We start from the raw sequence: 20,075 nt of genomic DNA on the forward strand, positions 1-20,075 counted from the left end.
AATCAGATGGATGAATTAATACACAATTGATATATAAGGAATTATATGTAAAGCAATGCAGATTGTATTTTGAACACTCAAATAGTTAACAATAACAGAAGAAACAAAGTCAGGTCTTTCAACAGTTTTCAGCTGAAAAGTGAACATACTATTGCCGTTCGACTACAAAATCGTTTCCTCTACAACAAACTTAGCTGACAAGAAAAAAGAATAAAGGTAAATAATAAATAATCATTAATAAACAATGGTTTATAAAACAATCATTTATAGGTTTTTTTTTTTGGAAAATGATGCATTCTAAAAATAGCTGTAATTCGAATGGATAGATAGCAGTCGGTTTTTGCCATTATTGTTATCTAAGAGTGCATGAAGAATTGTATATAAAATAATACAGATTGTATTACATAAACGTAAAAGTATTTTGTTAAATATTAATACATAACTTTTTGGCATATAAATTTGACATTTTATAAATCGATTACTACACAGAAACAAATTTCACGAAAAATTTTCAAATTAAAATTTTAATTGAGTTTTAAAATATATTCAATTAAAAATTTAATTGATTAAAAAAAAAAATTAATTGAAACAAAAAACAATCACACAAATTAATAGTATCAATTAATTTTTTTAATTGGATCAATTAATATTTTAATTGGTTGTCAACTAATTTTTTAATTGATACTATCATTTCTGTGATTGAAGACATTTTAATTAAAAAATTAATTGGAACAATCAATTTCGTTATTGAATCAGAAATTTTTTTTGTGTGTAGATTTAATTTCACAATTATTTTTAATATGCAAAAACCAGTATTTCTGAGGAATTATTTGCACAGCAAAAGAGTATTTATAGCTTATGAGTTTTGACAATAGAATACATAATTTAAAATAACAGGAAAATTTAAATTAATATTCGAACAAAAAAAGAAGAGACACAAAAAAAACTTTCTTAATGAATTCAACAGTATATGCAATCCAATGAAATATTATGTATTATTTAATTGACAAACGTAATAAAAAGTAATAAAATATACGGGTTGATTATATCGTAACAATTTTTTTCTCAAAATTTTATAGACACCTTTCATATACAAGGGATTAGTACTATACAAATTTTAAAATTTTTTATTACAATTAAGACACATTTGTATTTTATGTATGGAGTTTAAAAATAAAAAAGTGCAATATTTTAATTAGAAATTAAGTAAACAATATTTGAGGCTAGCCTAGCAAGTGCTTTGAAAAAAAAAAAAAAAACATTTAATTTTTTTTTTTAATTTTGTATTAGCATTTCATGTTAACATTACGTTCTATAATTGTTTATAACAATTTTCTTTTTTTTATATTTATGTAGAAATTATAATAATAGCTTATAAAGTGGGCGTCATAATAAAGTGTATATACGAATTTGCTTCAAATTACATACATTGTTTTTTTTTAGCCTTTATATTTGCGATTTAATTAAATTGTTTGTTTGGTATGCCAAAAAGAGTATTTAAATCTCCAAATAAAAATAAAAGCTTAGCGAAGAAAAACATTTTTTAAAGCCAACACATTATGCACTTTATGTTGACGCCCACTGTAATTAATAAAGGGTGATTCTTTTGAGGTTAGGATTTTCATTCATTAGTATTTGACAGATCACGTGGGATTTCAGACATGGTGTCAAAGAGAAAGATGCTCAGTATGCTTTGACATTTCATCATGAATAGACTTACTAACGAGCAACGCTTGCAAATCATTGAATTTTATTACCAAAATCAGTGTTCGGTTCGAAATGTGTTTCGCGCTTTACGTCCGATTTATGGTCTACATAATCGACCAAGTGAGCAAACAATTAATGCGATTGTGACCAAGTTTCGCACTCAGTTTACTTTATTGGACATTAAACCAACCACACGAATGCGTACAGTGCGTACAGAAGAGAATATTGCGTCTGTTTCTGAGAGTGTTGCTGAAGACCGTGAAATGTCGATTCGTCGCCGTTCGCAGCAATTGGGTTTGTGTTATTCGACCACATGGAAGATTTTACGCAAAGATCTTGGTGTAAAACCGTATAAAATACAGCTCGTGCAAGAACTGAAGCCGAACGATCTGCCACAACGTCGAATTTTCAGTGAATGGGCCCTAGAAAAGTTGGCAGAAAATCCGCTTTTTTATCGACAAATTTTGTTCAGCGATGAGGCTCATTTCTGGTTGAATGGCTACGTAAATAAGCAAAATTGCCGCATTTGGAGTGAAGAGCAACCAGAAGCCGTTCAAGAACTGCCCATGCATCCCGAAAAATGCACTGTTTGGTGTGGTTTGTACGCTGGTGGAATCATTGGACCGTATTTTTTCAAAGATGCTGTTGGACGCAACGTTACGGTGAATGGCGATCGCTATCGTTCGATGCTAACAAACTTTTTGTTGCCAAAAATGGAAGAACTGAACTTGGTTGACATGTGGTTTCAACAAGATGGCGCTACATGCCACACAGCTCGCGATTCTATGGCCATTTTGAGGGAAAACTTCGGAGAACAATTCATCTCAAGAAATGGACCGGTAAGTTGGCCACCAAGATCATGCGATTTGACGCCTTTAGACTATTTTTTGTGGGGCTACGTCAAGTCTAAAGTCTACAGAAATAAGCCAGCAACTATTCCAGCTTTGGAAGACAACATTTCCGAAGAAATTCGGGCTATTCCGGCCAAATGCTCGAAAAAGTTGCCCAAAATTGGACTTTCCGAATGGACCACCTAAGACGCAGCCGCGGTCAACATTTAAATGAAATTATCTTCAAAAAGTAAATGTCATGGACCAATCTAACGTTTCAAATAAAGAACCGATGAGATTTTGCAAATTTTATGCGTTTTTAAAAAAAAAAAAAGTTATCAAGCTCTTAACAAATCACCCTTTAGTAGCAATATTTTAATTAGAATTTTTAGCAAAGATTTGTAAGGCTTGCTTAGCAGCTGCTTTTTTCGCAAGTGTTTCATTACTGCCAAAACCATTTGTGGTAAATGATCTATCCAAACAATTGAATACACATTTCACCATCACAATATCGTTGTCTACTGATTTGCTGTATTTTGGATTGGCATGTTTTATCTCACCCAACTGTCGTATGGGATCAATAGGAACATTACGTGAAAACTCATTCAATTCGTTTTCAAATAGATTATAGATGACTTGCCAGGTTTTTTCCAAATCACGACAATCCAAATAGACGGCCCCAATAATCGCCTCCACAATATCACCCAAAGCCTTTGGAACATCAATTTTAGTAGCTATATTATAGGAAGGTTTTTTCCCCGTAGTGGTTGCTGTCGTTGTATTTGCATCTTGGCCTTCCACATCCATATAGCCATGGTCGTCATCATATTCATCGTCATCGTCATTGATCTCATAAACACTATATGGGTCCGCATCATTTGTATTCTCTTCCATTAAAATCTGAACTTGATCGGTTACTTCGTGATTTTGCGTTTCTTGGAATTCAGCAAAAACTTTGATTGCTTCGGCCAGCATAGCATTTTCATAAAGTAAAAATAAATGAAATCTATAACGTACACATATACATGCTAATGTAACATTATTAACTAATGCCGAACGTAAATCAGTCATTTTTCCAGGATCCATATTTTGATAACGTTCGAATATGTGACACGTAATGAGCATATCAAGTATAGCATCTCCTATAAACTCCAACTCTTGGTAGCATCCTAAAAAAAAAAAAAAAATGAAATACGATAAAGGATTTTTTTTTAGGTTTTATGTTTTTATGTTCTTACAGTACGTCTTTTTCTATAGAAGATAGATCAAATTTCACTGATAAAAGTTAAGAATCTAAGGACAAAACTATAAAGGACAATTGGATAAAAACTGCAATTTTTGGGCGCTCAAAAATAACAAAATTCAATTTTTATACCATCTTTTTCTTTTTAATGGAATTCTACTTCTTTAGAAAATTTTGTCAAAATTTTATTTCTATAGAAAATTTTTTCAAAATTTTATTTCTATAGAAAATTTTGTCAAAATTTTATTTCTATAGAAAATTTTGTCAAAATTTTATTTCTATAGAAAATTTTGTCAAAATTTTATTTCTATAGAAAATTTTGTCAAAATTTTATTTCTATAGAAAATTTTGTCAAAATTTTATTTCTATAGAAAATTTTGTCAAAATTTTATTTCTATAGAAAATTTTGTCAAAATTTTATTTCTATAGAAAATTTTGTCAAAATTTTATTTCTAAAAATTTGTCAAAATTTTATTTCTATAGAAAATTTTGTCAAAATTTTATTACTATAGAAAATGTTGTCAAAATTTTATTACTATAGAAAATTTTGTCAAAATTTTATTACTATAGAAAATTTTGTCAAAATTTTATTTCTATAGAAAATTTTGTCAAAATTTTATTTCTATAGAAAATTTTGTCAAAATTTTATTTCTATGGAGAATTTTGTCAAAAATTTATTTCTATCGAAAATTTTATTACTATAGAAAATTTTGTCAAAATTTTATTACTATAGAAAATTTTGTCAAAATTTTATTTCTATAGAAAATTTTGTCACAATTTTATTTCTATAGAAAACATTGCAAAATCTACCAAAACATCAAGAATTCTACCAAACAGTAAAAAATCTACAATTTTTGGTAGAATTCTACGAACAGTGCCCCCAAGGCTAGATAGACTTTGATTCGTTGCAATTTTACGTAGACTAAAGCTGCTGGTATATCCCAGACCAAATAGTCATTTTTGATTAAATGAAACTCCTACTAGGGGACTGACTAAAAAGCGGTTCTTAACCCTTTGACTATCGATGTCCACCACAGAGGACATTTGAAAATGACAGCCAAATCTAACTCCCCACTTAGTTACGATTAATTTTTCGATGTTATTTTAAAATAGATTACAGACTAAATATTCTACAAATATTTTCCATATTGGAGGATATTACAATGCATTCTTATAAACTTCTTTAACAATTAACGCAAAATACCCAATTTGGTAGCATTTTTGTACTGCACGTTTGTAGTAAATGGATATTTATAAAAGAAAACTATAATTTCAGTTACTTTTTTGTATTTTTGGCTCACACCTCGACAGATATTATCGACCATCAAATCAAAGCCATTTGGTCACAATTCAAGAATCAAGTTTTTAAAACAAAATGTTTAGCTAATTGAGGTAGGTCCCTAAAATTAGCTGTTAGTACAAATAGATTTAATACGCTAGTGAAATGGTTAAATAAAATAAATTGTTTTCTTTGGAAATATTCCAAATTTAGATATGATTTACCTGTTAAACGGTTGGTGGGATATGAGGGATGTGTTAATGCTTGCAGCAAAAATGCTCGATCTCTAAATTTATAGCCAAGATTTTTTTCCAATTTATCAGAGTTCAGCAAGAACCCGTCCATTTCTTCCTTGGTAATATCGGTGCGTAATTGTCGACTACTTAGTTTTAAATCCAAAAGATTTGTTAGAGGATTATCAATTTCACTTTTACAAATACCAAAAAATTCCAGCATACGGAATGAACGATGTATACCATAATTTTTGACACACACTCCAAGTATTGCTTCCAATGTGTCGGCAACTACTTTGTCACGCAATACCTCTTTGTACATATACATATTCATTTCACTGTCTATGGGAATATTGGCATTGCCATCCAATAACTCTTTGTTTCTATTGCATGATTTAATAAAATGTTCAATTTTTGAGGATGAACATTTTCCAGAATACATTTCACTTTCTGAGAGTTGGACTTTAAAAAAATCAGCAGGTTCCAAGGTAGAATTATTGGGCAAATATTTGTCAATCAAATCTAAAAGATTTGCTGGTAAACTGCACATTGGAGGCAACCATCCAGTGTTGGGTTTAAAGGAAGTACAACAGATGCTTTTGCTGATATCAGTATCCAGTAGACAGTAGAGAAGATTACGATTTGACACCAGGCGACCTTTAACAATTGTGAGAAATCCTTCATTCCAGTTGGTGAACTTATTGGCCAAAAATAGGGATATAGAAAACTTGAGAAAAGCATCACCCAGCAATTCAAAACGTTCCATATCAAAGATATCGTTAGCTCCTGCCGTTGTTAGGGCTGCCAAAAATTCATGTTGTTCGGCCGATTGTAATTCGTGGTCCGCATCAAAGTTCCTCTTTAATATATTAATTTTAGACTTTTCTTCTCTGGACGAATCCTCGATAGCTAAGTTTTGTATAGTAGAAGAAAGATTATTATTTATTGTCAATGACTTTGCTGATGTAGAAGGTTTATGGTGGGTCACTTCAAACTGAGACCTGGTCCATTCGTCTTCTTCTTTTATTTTTAGATTTTCGATTGCAATCACCAAGTTGGAAATGAATTTGTAGTAGTAATCAACTTCAACTGGATATGATTTATCAAGAACTCGACTTAAATCAATTGGTTCCAAATGTGCTTTCCATGTGACCTCGTTCGAATCAAGGCTTTGAACTTCATAGTTTTCCGAGTGTGTTTTGGCTGGTAGCGATGATAACACTTTTGTTATCTAATATAGAAAAAAAAAACAAGTCCATTAAGAAAATGAGTGCAAATTTTTACGTTTTTAATTACAATACTAATTATCCCATCTAACATTTTAATGAAATAAAAATAAATATTTCCAATTAAAAATATAACCAGAAAAAATGTTCTATAGAAATGAAATTTTGACAAAATTTCCTATAGAAATAAAATTTTGACAAAATTCCCTATAGAAATGAAATTTTGACAAAATTTCCTATAGAAAGGAAATTTTGACAAAATTTCCTATAGAAATGAAATTTTGACAAAATTTCCTATAGAAATGAAATTTTGACAAAATTTCCTATAGAAATGAAATTTTGACAAAATTTCCTATAGAAATGAAATTTTGACAAAATTTCCTACAGAAATGAAATTTTGACAAAATTTCCTATAGTAATGAAATTTTAACAAAATTTCCTATAGAAATGAAATTTTGACAAAATTTCCTACAGAAATGAAATTTTGACAAAATTTCCTACAGAAATGAAATTTTGACAAAATTTCCTATAGAAATGAAATTTTGACAAAATTTCCTATAGTAATGAAATTTTGACAAAATTTCCTATAGAAATGAAATTTTGACAAAATTTCCTATAGAAATGAAATGTTGACAAAATTTCGTATAGAAATTAAATTTTGGACAAAATTTCCTATAGAAATGAAATTTTGACAAAATTTCCTATAGAAATGGAATTTTGATAAAATTTCCTATAGAAATGAAATTTTGACTAAATTTCCTATAGAAATGAAATATTGACAAAATTTCGTATAGAAATTAAATTTTGGACAAAATTTCCTATAGAAATGAAATTTTGACAAAATGTCCTATAGAAATGAAATTTTGACAAAATTTCCTATAGAAATACAATTTTGACAAAATTTTCAATAAAAATACAATTTTGAGAAAAATTTCCATAGAAATAAAATTTCCACAAAATTTTCTGTCGAAAAAATAAATTTGACAAAATTTTCTACAGAAATAAACATTTGACAAAGTTTCCTATAAAATTTTGACAGAATTTTCAATAGAAATACAATTTTGAGAAAAATTTCCATAGAAATACAACGTTGAGAAAAATTACCATAGAAATAAAATTTCCACAAAATTTTCTACAAAAATAAAAATTTTGACAAATTTCCTACAAAATTTTCAATTGAAATACAATTTTGAGAAAATTTTCCATAGAAATAAAATTTTCTATAGAGGTCAAATTTCTACAGACAACAATTTTCTACAGACAAAATTGTCTATAGAAATAAAATTTTAACAAAATTTTCGATAGAAATAAAATTTTGAGAAAATTTTCTATGGAAATAAAATTTTGTGGATACAAAATAATGATTTAGCCCCAGGTGACTTCTGAATGTTTAGCAAACTAAGCAAACGCTCAGCGGATAAAAAAAAAAAACAAATTTCGCATATACGTATTGCGGCCGGGGCGTTTACTTTGAGCGGCATAAAAATTAAGCCGAATATAGAGTTTTAAAATTATAAACAAAGCCGTCTTCCTTTTTGACGTCCACAGCAGCAGTATGTTTGTGCATCATAGGTAAAAAAATGTACACTAACAGAAAAAAATTATGCTATCCTTACCTCTTTCGTTTTGATCAAGTTTCCATCATCATCTAGAACTCTTTTAAGCGATAAATCCTTGATTAGTGGTTTCGGTGTGTAGTTAGTGAAATATCGGTCCAAACCCAAAAATGTATTTACATTTCGACGCAAACGTTCAGCATGAAGCATATACTCCAAACGATGTAATATTGTTGGTAAAAATAATGCTTTCAACCACAAATCTGCAGGATAGTGAAAATTATGACATAATTCAGGCACTAAATATATGGTACTTGTTTCCTTTTTCTTCTCAGCGCTTTTGTTGCTAGCATTATTGAAAAAGTTTCGACGGTATGTCAAAGGCTTAACCTCTAATAAAAATTGTGAACGATTTATAATTTGTACATTGTAACGGGAATCATAAAAAGTGGCGTATGTGTCATAATTATTGCCCTCAAATTTGCTGTTTGGATTTAGATCGCCACGTATTTTTGTAACAACAAAACGTTCTTTTTCCATATCACTATACCATTTAGTAACCACCTTGTCTAAATAGTCATTGGGTTTGTAGTGTAGTACGGCTTGGCGTTCCGTAAATGAAGGCTGCCTAGAGGGTTGTAATTGTGGAAATTGTCGTACCAATGGCCAATCGATGATATGCTCTTCGTTTAATGGAACCATCAGAAATGAGAATTCTTTATTACGACCGTCTAGGACAAGAAATTCTCGCCATATATTTAAAATATCTTTAAAAATCATTGTATGGAAATATTTTAGTTGCTGCAATTCCTCATTGGTTTGGACCACAAATTCAATTGGATCTTCGGCGATTTTGACATGCAACTCGCCTTGAGTCATAAATAGTGGAATTTTTGCTAGCTTTGGCAATTTCCTATTTACTAATATGGCATAGGTTGATGGGGTTTTCAAATATTTATCGACATGCTCATTGTAATTGTTAACCAGAAATTCAGGAACAAATTCTATACGATATGCATATGAGGTTTGTCCCAATTGGGGTAAGGCGCCGTATAACTCATCTGGACATTTTCGATTGTAGAGTCGTCGAAGTTGTTTACCAGCGGATTTGGAGCAAACTAAAAATACAAAATGAGAATTAAAAATAATTTGTTATAATTTTCACCGCAGTTTAAGAGAGTATAAATATTTTTATGTAATTGTCCAAAATATTTACAGTGAAACCTCTAAAAAGTGGACATGATCCCCTATATTTTATCTACATTTGGGAGGTGTCCAGTTATGAGAGTTATGAACGTCTCCTGAAAATTGTCCATTTTTGAGAGGAGTCCGTTTTTCAGTGTCCAAGTTTTAGAGGTTTCACTATATTCTATTCTGGACGAGAGAAAGCTTTACAGCCTTCTGCCAGAGTATAGGAAGAGCAAACTGAGACATTTGAGATAACCGAGGCAGTAGGTATTTGTAATGATCATAACAGAGAATTTCTGTGTCGTTTCACGAAAGACGACGAAACTAGAGACAAGGGAGAATAGACTTTTTTAAATTTTAAAAAGTCAAAAACAACTCCTTTTGCCAACATAGAAGCAAGAAATTATGGAATAAAAAATGTTTTACAAAATATCGTATCGTGTCGGCTACCACTCGAGCCAAAAATAATCTACCAAAATTTAGAGAAAATTTGACCAAAAAACTACCAAAGAAATCTTATTTTACACAATTTGTTGAATTCCGTTCCCCAACCTTTTAGTTTATTATTAACTTTTGAATATTTTGAATTTAACGTAAATAATTGAATTGCCAATACCTAATATGAATTATTGTTATCGATACTTGAATTCAACCTTTATGCGATAACCCTAAAGCTTTTACTCAAAAAGAATTTAATTGTAAATTCTAAACCATAATGTCTGACTGACATTTCGTTTGTTGTAAAACTTCACTTGAGCTTCGTCATTGCCCTTGGTAAGCTGCCGTCATCCTAAATAAAGCCATACTTTTGAATTCTAAAACTTTAACTTTGCCTTTTGCTTTCTTCTCTTTTCGTTACAAAAAATCTTTACATTTCCGAGAGTTAATCTTTATATACAGTCCACTAAAGGAAACACCTCACGGATTTTTACACAATTTTTATAGAAAATTTTGTCAATTTTTTTTCTATTCATTTTGTTTGTTATTGTTGGTTTCTCTTCAATCGTTATTCTTGTTTTTGATCTCAGCTTAAAACCACGCATTGACTAAACTACAAGTGTAGCTTATCCAACAGAGGAAAAGTATGCTTGTCAAATTTTTTGGGCAAAGCCCTATAGACTGCAAGATGGTTGGATGTACCGCTGTTTCGGAATTACCACATTCCTCATCAGCATCCTCTACTTGCAGCATAAGTATCAACCAATTATCAGAACAAATTTTGCTGCAAGTAGAGAATGTTGATGAGGAATTTTGTAATTCTGAAACAGCTGTACATCCAACCATCTAGCAGTCTATAGGGCTTTGCCCAAATAACTTTGACAAGCATACTTTTCCTCTGTTGGTTAAGCTACACTTGTAGTTTAGTCAATGTATGGTTTTAAGCTGAAATAAAAAAAACAACAACAATGATTAAAGAACAAAACCAACAATAACAAAATAAAACGAATGAAAGAAAGAATAGGAATAGGAAAACATTTTATTTCGATAGAAAATTTTGTCAAAATTTTATTTCGATAGAAAATTTTGTTAAAATTTTATTTCGATAGAAAATTTTGTCAAAATTTTATTTCTATAGAAAATTTTGTCAAAATTTTATTTCTATAGAAAATTTTGTCAAAATTTTATTTCTATAGAAAATTTTGTCAAAATTTTATTTCTATAGAAAATTTTGTCAAAATTTTATTTCTATAGAAAATTTTGTCAAAATTTTATTTCTATAGAAAATTTTGTCAAAATTTTATTTCGATAGAAAAATTTTGTCAAAATTTTATTTCGATAGAAAATTTTGTCAAAATTTTATTTCGATAGAAAAATTTTGTCAAAATTTTATTTCTATAGAAAATTTTGTCAAAATTTTATTTCTGTGGAAAATTAACTGAATTGAAAGAATCGAAATGACTCCAAGACTGTTAAAAAATCTATTTTTTTTAATATACATTTTGAATAAATCAGTAGATTGTGATTTCTAGTTCTACTTACCGTTGTCATGAAATTTCTTCCAATGTTGGAAAAGACTATCGGACACTTTAGCAATACACTCCGCCTTTGTTATGGGCAAAAGGAAATCATTGAGCTCTCCATTTTCGTATAATCGTATGCAGGCTTTAAATGCAGCCGAGATTTTAGCTTCCCTTGCAGTTTTCATATAATCACTCTAAAAAAAAAAAATACGCAGAATCCTTAGGTCAGCTGAAGAGGATTTTCTTTGTATCGCCATTTTTATACATACAACAATAACTTCTTTAACTGTAGATTGCAAAGGCAATCTTACGAATACGGCTACTTCTCCTTTTTGATTCGGTGGCATCTTGCTGTACCATGGCTGACAAGCACCAAATGCATCCCATGGCAGACTTTGACAATAGCGATGTAATAATGCTAAAGCTGAATTGGCAAGTAATTTTGCACCACTTGGAATTACATAGGGCGGAATTAGATCCACATATTGTTCGGCTATTTCCTCAATATTAGGATCTTCACGATCTAAAAGGCGAGTTATGAGAAACTCTTTAATGGTATTATGTATATCACGATATTTGCGGACTTGATTCACCACTGCTTGCTGATCAACTTTCGACGAAAATATGGTGTAAAAAGAATGCTCACTACGAGCACGACCTTTAGTTTGTATGTACGAGTTGAAGGTCTTCAAGGGATCAAAAGCAAATACGTAGTTACAAGCTTGTACATCAATACCCTCCTCCAAAACGTTGGAGCATATAATCACATTGCATTGTTTCTTTCGAAACTCCTGTATAGCACTTGTATTATATTTTGTGTCTAAAATGGCTTCAACCGAAAATAAAATATTTTGCCGACCAACCATAAATTGCGGTCGAATAATGTCTTTTAGACCTGGACTAAGGGAGACATATCGTGCAATGACATGATATAGACATTTCGCTGTATAACGTCTATCTACGAATATTAGACAAGCTATGTCATTGGCGGATTTTCCTACGAATTTTCGAGACATATACGAGAGCAGTGATCTTAGTTTTGGGGTCGAGAAATTTTGGATTACATCGAGACAGTTGATATCTTTATCGCTAACCTTTCCATTGTCATCGGTCCCATCGACCATATCCTTCAATTCCTTGACAATAATGTGGCGAATTCTTTCGCAATAGGTAATAATCATTCGGTATAGATGACGCAATGCTAATGTTTCCGATTGACGTTTTTTCACTTCAAAGTCTATGATAGGTGACATTATAGCAATAGAAGCTGCATACAAGCCTAAATCGTCCATTTGATATAAAAAATCATTTAGCAGATTTTTGCAATATTTCTTTTTGCTTGGTTGACGTTGAGTTTCTAAACCTTTGGTCATCAAGTTTGGAATAGTACCAATATGCCAATTGTCAATGGCAACACTACATTCAGCAATTAATAGCTTGATTTTCTCTTCAACACCAAATACATGTCTTGCAGATTCAAAAGTGACCAGTTCTTCAAATGGCTTTGTCGAATATCTACAAATGCACATCGACAACAATTGTGTTAATATTTTAATAAAGTTTAAAGTTCTCTATATAAATGATGATATTGTATATACTCCTTTACTTACACCATGACATTTTGCATTGCTTCCATAGATTTAACAGTAATGATATTCCCGCGCATGGTAGATTCTAATACACGTAGATCCTCAATGACATTGCCTAATTTATTGCCTTTTATTAGAACTCCGGTCAAGCCAATAATACGGGGTCCCTGTTTTGGATCTGTTGGAAATGTGCTTAGAAATGTTTTCATTGGATGTCCTTTGTTGGCATGATGACACTCATCAATTATAACCAAACTTATATCGCTAACTTTTAACAAGTTTTGGGATACAATATCAACAAATATTTGGGCAGTACCAACTAATACCTTAAACAATAAACGTCGCATTTATTTTTTATAGCATAAATTATTTGTTTTTGTAATATTATACATACCTGATTTTCTTTTATTTCAATCTCCCATTTTCTACGTTCCCAGTTATCAACATCACGATCACCGATATAAAGTCCTACTTTCAAATTCGTAGTATTTTTTATTTCGCGGGACTGTTGGCGAGCAAGCTCGACGGTATTGCACATAAAAATAGCCCGTTTACCACCATTTTGTATGGTTCTAAATGGAACAGAAAAGAAAATATTTGAAAGCCATACAAAATAATCAACACATCGTAATTTATGTTCAATTAGCCACCTGAGGTTTCGAATTACAAAATAAATTCAAATTAAAATTAAATTATTTTTTTTTTCGACCAGCACATTTAATCCTAAATATAATATATATTTAATCCTAACCGCCCTCGTTGCAGTCGGGTCTACGGCCCGGTGCGGACCCCCTGTCCAAGGACTGCAAACCCCCATTTGGAGTATGCTTATTTCCCGAAAAACTCGAAAATACCAACTCTAAAGGGCTACAACAACAACAACAATCCTAAATATAAGGAATAAAATATTGCCTAAATTCCAAAATATGCACCTTCCAAGGCTACATTAGGAATATAATTAAAGTATATAATTGTACTTTGGGATTTTCAAAAAGTTTTTTTTTTTTCAAGATTTAACTAAAATATGTTTGTTTCCACATTATTATAATAATTATACTAACTCATTGGTTAAGAAGAGGAAGGAATTCGACATTATTGAATTGTTGGGAAGAAACTGCCAAATACTTGTCTACATATTTTCATTCTTCATATCTTATACCTCATTCATATTAAGCTCGAAATCTACTAAAAGGGGATATGAAATCCCTTTTTTATAAGGCAAATTACAGTTAAAATCTAGTTAAAGTGGATATTGGAAGTGTAATGTGAATGAGGTATTAAGTGGGTGCTATGTTCGATTTTAGCACGAAAACAATAAATTAGATATGAAAAATATATACATGTTTATGAGAATTTTATCACAATCGGAACAGAAGTGTCTGATATTAAGAGCTATAGTTGATTTTGCACCTACATAGTTAGTATGCCACTAATATTGGGTCCATTATTAAAAAAAAAGAGGAAATCGCTCAATTAATGTGGGTAATAAATCAAAATTCGTGAAAATCGGGCAATATTATTATGTAAGAGTTACATGTATGCTTAAATACGATAGGATAATATATACAAATTTGAAACTTGAGTAGCATTCGTTAATAAAAAAGTTTGGATTATGGCCAAGTTTGGAAAAATCGATCGATGTATATTTGAGAGCTATATCTAAATCTGAGCCGATTTGGATGATATTTTCCAGGTTTAGTTGAGACCACAGAAGTTGACCTTGTGCTAAATTTGAATAAATAGGGTTATTAGGGACAAATTTTTGAAAATCGTGTGCTACATACATATGGGAGCTATTTTTAAATCTGAACAGATTTCCATGACATGTAGTTAGTACTAAGAAGATTAGAGTACACCAACTTTAAGTATCGCTTGATAAATAAGGGGTTTATGGCCATATTTAGGAATATCGGGCGATACATATATGGGAGCTATATCTATATCTGATCCGATTTCGATGCAATTTTGCAGACTTGAAGCGTGATAAAAAAGATTACTTTGTGCCAAATTTGATGATGATCGTTTAGTAAAAAAGTGCAATGTGACCCAATTTGTCCAAATCGGGCGATACATATATATAGGAGCTATATCTAAATTTGATCCGATTTCTTCAATAGCAAATTCAATAGCATTCGTCCTTGTGCCCAAAAAACACCCTGTACTAAATTTCATCGGTTAATAATTGCGATCGGAATCCTGTGAACAACAAATTAATGGGACAGACGGACACCAAGCGCTAGATCGACTCAAGAGGTGATTCTGAGTCGATCGGTATATATTTTATGGGGTCTAAAATCAAAATTTCTGGTAGACATATTTTTTGGCAGATCAAAGTTATTATACCCTGACCAGCGTTGCCGCTACGAAATTTTATTTTGGACCAAAATTTTTCCAAAATTCCCTCCACTGGACCAAATTTCCAATTTCGAAGAAAAATGTTTTAAAAAATATTTTATTAAAAAAATAAAGTAAATCAGAAATATGATTAAATCAGAAATATGATTTCGACTTTTCAACTTTTTTGTTTTTTTTTTTTTTTTAATTTGAAAAAAATTGACTATTTCTCGAATTTTAAAGTCAATTTTAGTTGACATCAACGTGAAATTTTCATTCGATTTTCTGTGATTGAAATGGTATCTAATCCCACACTGAAAAAAACACATTCAAGGCTCCAAAGATTTTGTCTTTACGCTAATGATTTTGGTATTGATTCCGAGCCAAAGAAGAAGAAATTGAAGTCATAATTTTCTTTTACTATAAGTGAAAGTTATTGTATGTTTCAAGTAAAATCGTCTTTAATATAATGTGTTAAAACGATTTCATTAATTTTGAAGATTTTTTCAAAAATATTAAAGCCATTTTGACTTTAGTAAAACGGAATTTTCTTTCATATTAGGGTACCCAATTTTATGTCGAATCACTTAACTATAAGAACAAATCGACTTCATTGAAAAGTTTAGAGACTTTTGGACAAGAAAAAAACTTTATTTCAGAGAAATACATCTTCTATGCTAAGCAAAATTGGCATTTGTAGTTCAAGCACATGAAATATTTGGCCTAACGACAATATTTTTTTTCAGCGGATATATACTATTGAATATGTGATAGAAATTTTAAATACTAGAAAAAAAATATAATTTGGCCAAATTTATGAAAATGGACCGAAATGGGCCAAATTCCGTTTGGTCCGACCATTGGACCTAATTTAAAAATTTCATTTCATTTATTCATAAATTATAATACAAAAGCCTATTGGCCAATAACGTATTACAAAGCAACATCATACCTAAGTAATATAAAATAATTCTTTGTATGACAGAAAAAAATTAGAAATCTTTTGGAACAATTTTGGTCCGATGGGACCAAAACGGCAACGCTGATCCTGACCACTATGTGGTTTAGGGTATACAAATGTAAATATAACGTATAGATTTTAGATATAATTTAAGGGAAGTCCACCACTAGTGGCCTCTATTGGCCCACACTACTATTGGCCAATAGTAGTGTACTTCCCCTAAAATATGTATATTTTTAAGTACACCACTGTTGGCCTCTTTGGGTTATTGTATTGTCGTAATACATGGTTAATTGAATTGCGTACCACAAATAGCAAAAATATTTTTTTTAATGGGCAAGTAGTTATTCTAATTTTGAAATAACAAAAAAGGGGCCTTTACAACTTTTTCGAACATTAAAAAATTACAAATACACACAAAGGAAAAAAAGACTAGAACAAAAAAACCTTACTCTTGCAATGTATGGGCAAAACGTTTCAAAGCCAAAATAGCGACAAATGTTTTTCCAGCTCCTGTGGGCAGATAAATAATTCCATTCCGTTCACAAACATAATCGACCAATTCCAGCTGATATGGTCTTGGTTTTAACTGAAAGAAAAAAAAAACATTAAAAATTGTACTCCTGGTTTTATTTGTTAATTTTAACTTACTTCAATCTTTTCTTCTTCATTCGTAGCCATTGTATCTTATTAGTGTGTAATTTATATTAGCCGGTTGATGCGGCAGTAGTTCTTGCTTGCAGCTTCGATGGAGAAATAGTTTGTTGCAAGCAGAAAATTGAGTTCAGGATAGGCGATGCAGATAGGAGAACATACGTGTTGATAAAGAATTGGTAAATAGGGATTTACCCTGATATTTTGTTAATTTTTTTTCACAGCTGATAGGGTCAGATATGGCAAACCGTTCCACAGTTCGGTACTTTTGCGTGTACATATTCAGTAATGCCAACACACCAAAATAGTAACATTAGCTCAAATCAAAAACGATAGCATAGGAAGATATGAAATTATTTTTATTTAGCTATTTTCTCAAAAGTTCCCGCAAATTTTTGTATCGATTGCACTAAATTATTAATAAAATGTTTCACGAAATGTTTTTGTTCTTTTAACAGTTAAAAAATTTGCTAAAATAAATAAATTAAGTTTTGTTACGAATGCAACATGAAAAGAGAAACCGAAAAAATGTTGCAACTTCTCATGGAACGTGTATGCTACTAATCTCTGTTTTTTTTTTTTTTTTTTTTTTTTTGACGAAAAAGAATAACAACAAGACAATTTTACATCTTCCTATTCATCGCCTTTGGCTCAAACCACATTTTTAATTTGACTCGCATCGAAAATTGTTTGAGAAATTATTGAGTAGCGATGCGTTTCAATTTGAGGATAACACTTGAGAAATTATTGCTAATGTGTTGAATTTTACTGTTGAGGGTAATGTCTGTTTTTTTGTTGACACGTGATTTTCTCAACAATTTCTCAACTTGAATTTTAACCTAATCCTTTGAAAAATATTTGAAATTTAGCATTTTTCAAACGTGTGTGTTTATTGGGTAGGGTGTAAATCTCAGGGTTGTTATTATTCTTATTAATGCTTAGTACTAAGCTCGTTTCTGCGTAATGTCTAGTACTAAGTTCGTTTTTGCGAAAAACGAATATCTTCATTTATCTCGGTAAATAGGGTCTCAAGCCCAGGGATGTTAACTTATTTATGCGAAATAATATACCTGCCTATTTTTTCGTGCGAAAAATCCAGGGTTTTATAAATATGTGTTTGAAAATGCTCAAAACAAAGATTTCGCATATATTCCGCGCTAACGTTTTTTATATGGAGTATAACAGTTTTTCGTGCGAAAACGTTATCTTAGTACTAGGCTTAAATAGGGTCTCAAGCCCAGGGATGTTAACTTATTTATGCGAAATAATATACCTGCCTATTTTTTCGTGCGAAAATTCCAGGGTTGTATAAATGTGTCTGAAAATGTTCAAAACAAAGATTTCGCATTTATTCCGCACTAACGTTTTTTATATGGAGTATAACAGTTTTTCGTGCGAAAACATGATCTTAGTAGTAGGCTTAATGCGCAGTTATTCCGCGCAAACATTTTGTATATGGTGTATAATAGTTTTCGTGCGAAAAACGTGATTTTAGTACTAGGCTTAATGCGCAGTTATTCCGCGCAAATATTTTGTATATGGTGTATAACAGTTTTTCGTGCGAAAAACGTGATCTTAGTACTAGGCTTTATGAGAAAGCCAAAAATTGTTTCGATTCGCGGATTGAGTCAAAAGACGAGACCTGTGTTGCTAGTATTGGGGATTTCCCCCAAATTGGGGATATTTTTCTTGAATGGGGACGAAATTTCTGAGTTAGGGACTTGGGATTTGGTTGGGAATTTCCATAAATTTGGGTATTTTTGTGGGGATTATTTTCCAGAAATCGGTTTAACTTGATTTATTTGTTTCTTATTCGATCTTTTTCAGTTTAAATAAAATTCTTTATTTTGCCAAGCTTGAGATCGGTTTAATATTTTTTAACAAAATTCTATTTCTATAGAAAATTGTAGAAAAAGTTTATTTCTATCAAAAATGTCAAAATTTTATTTCTATAGAAAATTTTGTCGAAATTTTATTTCTACAGAAAATTTTGTCAAAATTTTATTTCTACAGAAAATTTTGCCAAAATTTTATTTTTATAAACGATTTTGCAAAACTCTGTTTTCCACAGGAAATTATATATAAATTTTATTTCTATAGAAAATTTTGTCAAAATTTTATTTTTATAGAAAATTTGGTCAAAATTTTATTTCTATAGAAAATTATATCAAAATTTTATTTCTATAGACAATTTTCTCAAAATTTTATTTCTATACAAAATTTTATTTTTATAGAAAATTTTGTCAAATTTTTATTTCTATAGAAAATTTTGTCAAAAGTTTATCTCTATAGAAAATTTTATCAACATTTTATTTCTATAGAAAACTTTGTCAAACTTTTATTTCTATAAAAAATTTTGTCAAAATTTTATCTCTATAGAATAATTTTGTCAAAATTTTATTTCTATAGAAAATGTTGTCTAAATTTTATGTCTTTATAGAAAATTATGTCAGATGTTTATTTCTATAGAACATTTATGAAGAAACTCTACCAACCAATAAGAAATCTACCATTTCTGGTAGAATTCTACCAACTTTGGCAACGTGTCTACCACCCAATTTTACTACATGAATATTTAGAAATAAATTTTTGTTGCAAATAAAATGGATTGGGGATTTTTGGGGACGTAAACATCATAATTTGCGGACAAAGTCCAGAAAAATACTGGCAACACTGGACGAGACGAAGATGGAAAAAAGAAAAGGTTAGCAACGGACAATACTTCGAACAAATTTTCAAAAATTTTGAAAAAATCACATTGACATGATGTAATAAAAACGTGGCCGATTAGTGTTAACTGGAGGATAATGAATTGGTAAATATAATTTTTATATGCGCTTTGTTGTTTTCGAAATTGCCAGGTTATGTTTCGATAAAAACAATTGTTTAATTAATTTTAAAGTTTTTTATTTTTTGTTAAATATTTTCATATGTTTTTTGTCATTTTTCATTCTACAATTACATGTACATTTATGATTAAGGATTTTTCTTTTTCAAAAATTTGTATATATTTCTTCGTTACTCTTTAAATGTTAAGAAATTGAATGTACAATCATTTTCACAATTTCGTACATATGTATGTAGACTTTTATTTTAAACAATATCGAGTAAACTTTTTTGCTTTGAATGGAATTCAGTTCTATAATTCTTCGAATTAGTAGATACATTAAATAAAAAAAATCATATAATGAAAACATATATGATTATATACCCATATTGAGTGAAATAGGGATTCTTAACATTGTTAAGAATTTTGATGAAATTTATGCAAACATACAAAAGAAAAAATATAAGAAAACTATTGTTGGGAAAAC

At 30.3% G+C, this 20,075-nt stretch overlaps 1 protein-coding gene across 1 annotated transcript; it reads right to left on the reverse strand.

The window, feature by feature from the left end:
• Positions 1-2,861: 2,861 nt before the first annotated feature.
• On the reverse strand, positions 2,862-16,980 carry Dcr-2 (Endoribonuclease Dcr-2). The gene is made up of 9 exons (XM_075313414.1): positions 16,759-16,980; positions 16,560-16,696; positions 13,207-13,384; positions 12,834-13,138; positions 11,493-12,738; positions 11,243-11,417; positions 8,135-9,192; positions 5,284-6,523; positions 2,862-3,706 (listed from the first exon to the last, which is right to left on the reverse strand). Exons 1-9 carry the CDS (start codon positions 16,786-16,788, stop codon positions 2,913-2,915), a joined length of 5,163 nt encoding a protein of 1,720 aa, XP_075169529.1. The 5' UTR covers positions 16,789-16,980; the 3' UTR covers positions 2,862-2,912.
• Positions 16,981-20,075: the final 3,095 nt, after the last annotated feature.

This window comes from Haematobia irritans, chromosome 5 (genome assembly GCF_050003625.1).
Source record: "Haematobia irritans isolate KBUSLIRL chromosome 5, ASM5000362v1, whole genome shotgun sequence".
NCBI lineage: Eukaryota > Metazoa > Arthropoda > Insecta > Diptera > Muscidae > Haematobia > Haematobia irritans.

Coding starts and splice junctions, on each gene's coding strand:
- Dcr-2 (XM_075313414.1), bottom strand. CDS start 16,788: ATGGCTACGAATGAAGAAGAAAAGATTGAA. Junction 16,697..16,758: donor ATGAAGAAGAAAAGATTGAA/GTAAGTTAAAAT, acceptor TTTTTCTTTCAG/TTAAAACCAAGACCATATCA. Junction 3,707..5,283: donor TCCCACCAACCGTTTAACAG/GTAAATCATATC, acceptor TTTTTTTTTTAG/GATGCTACCAAGAGTTGGAG.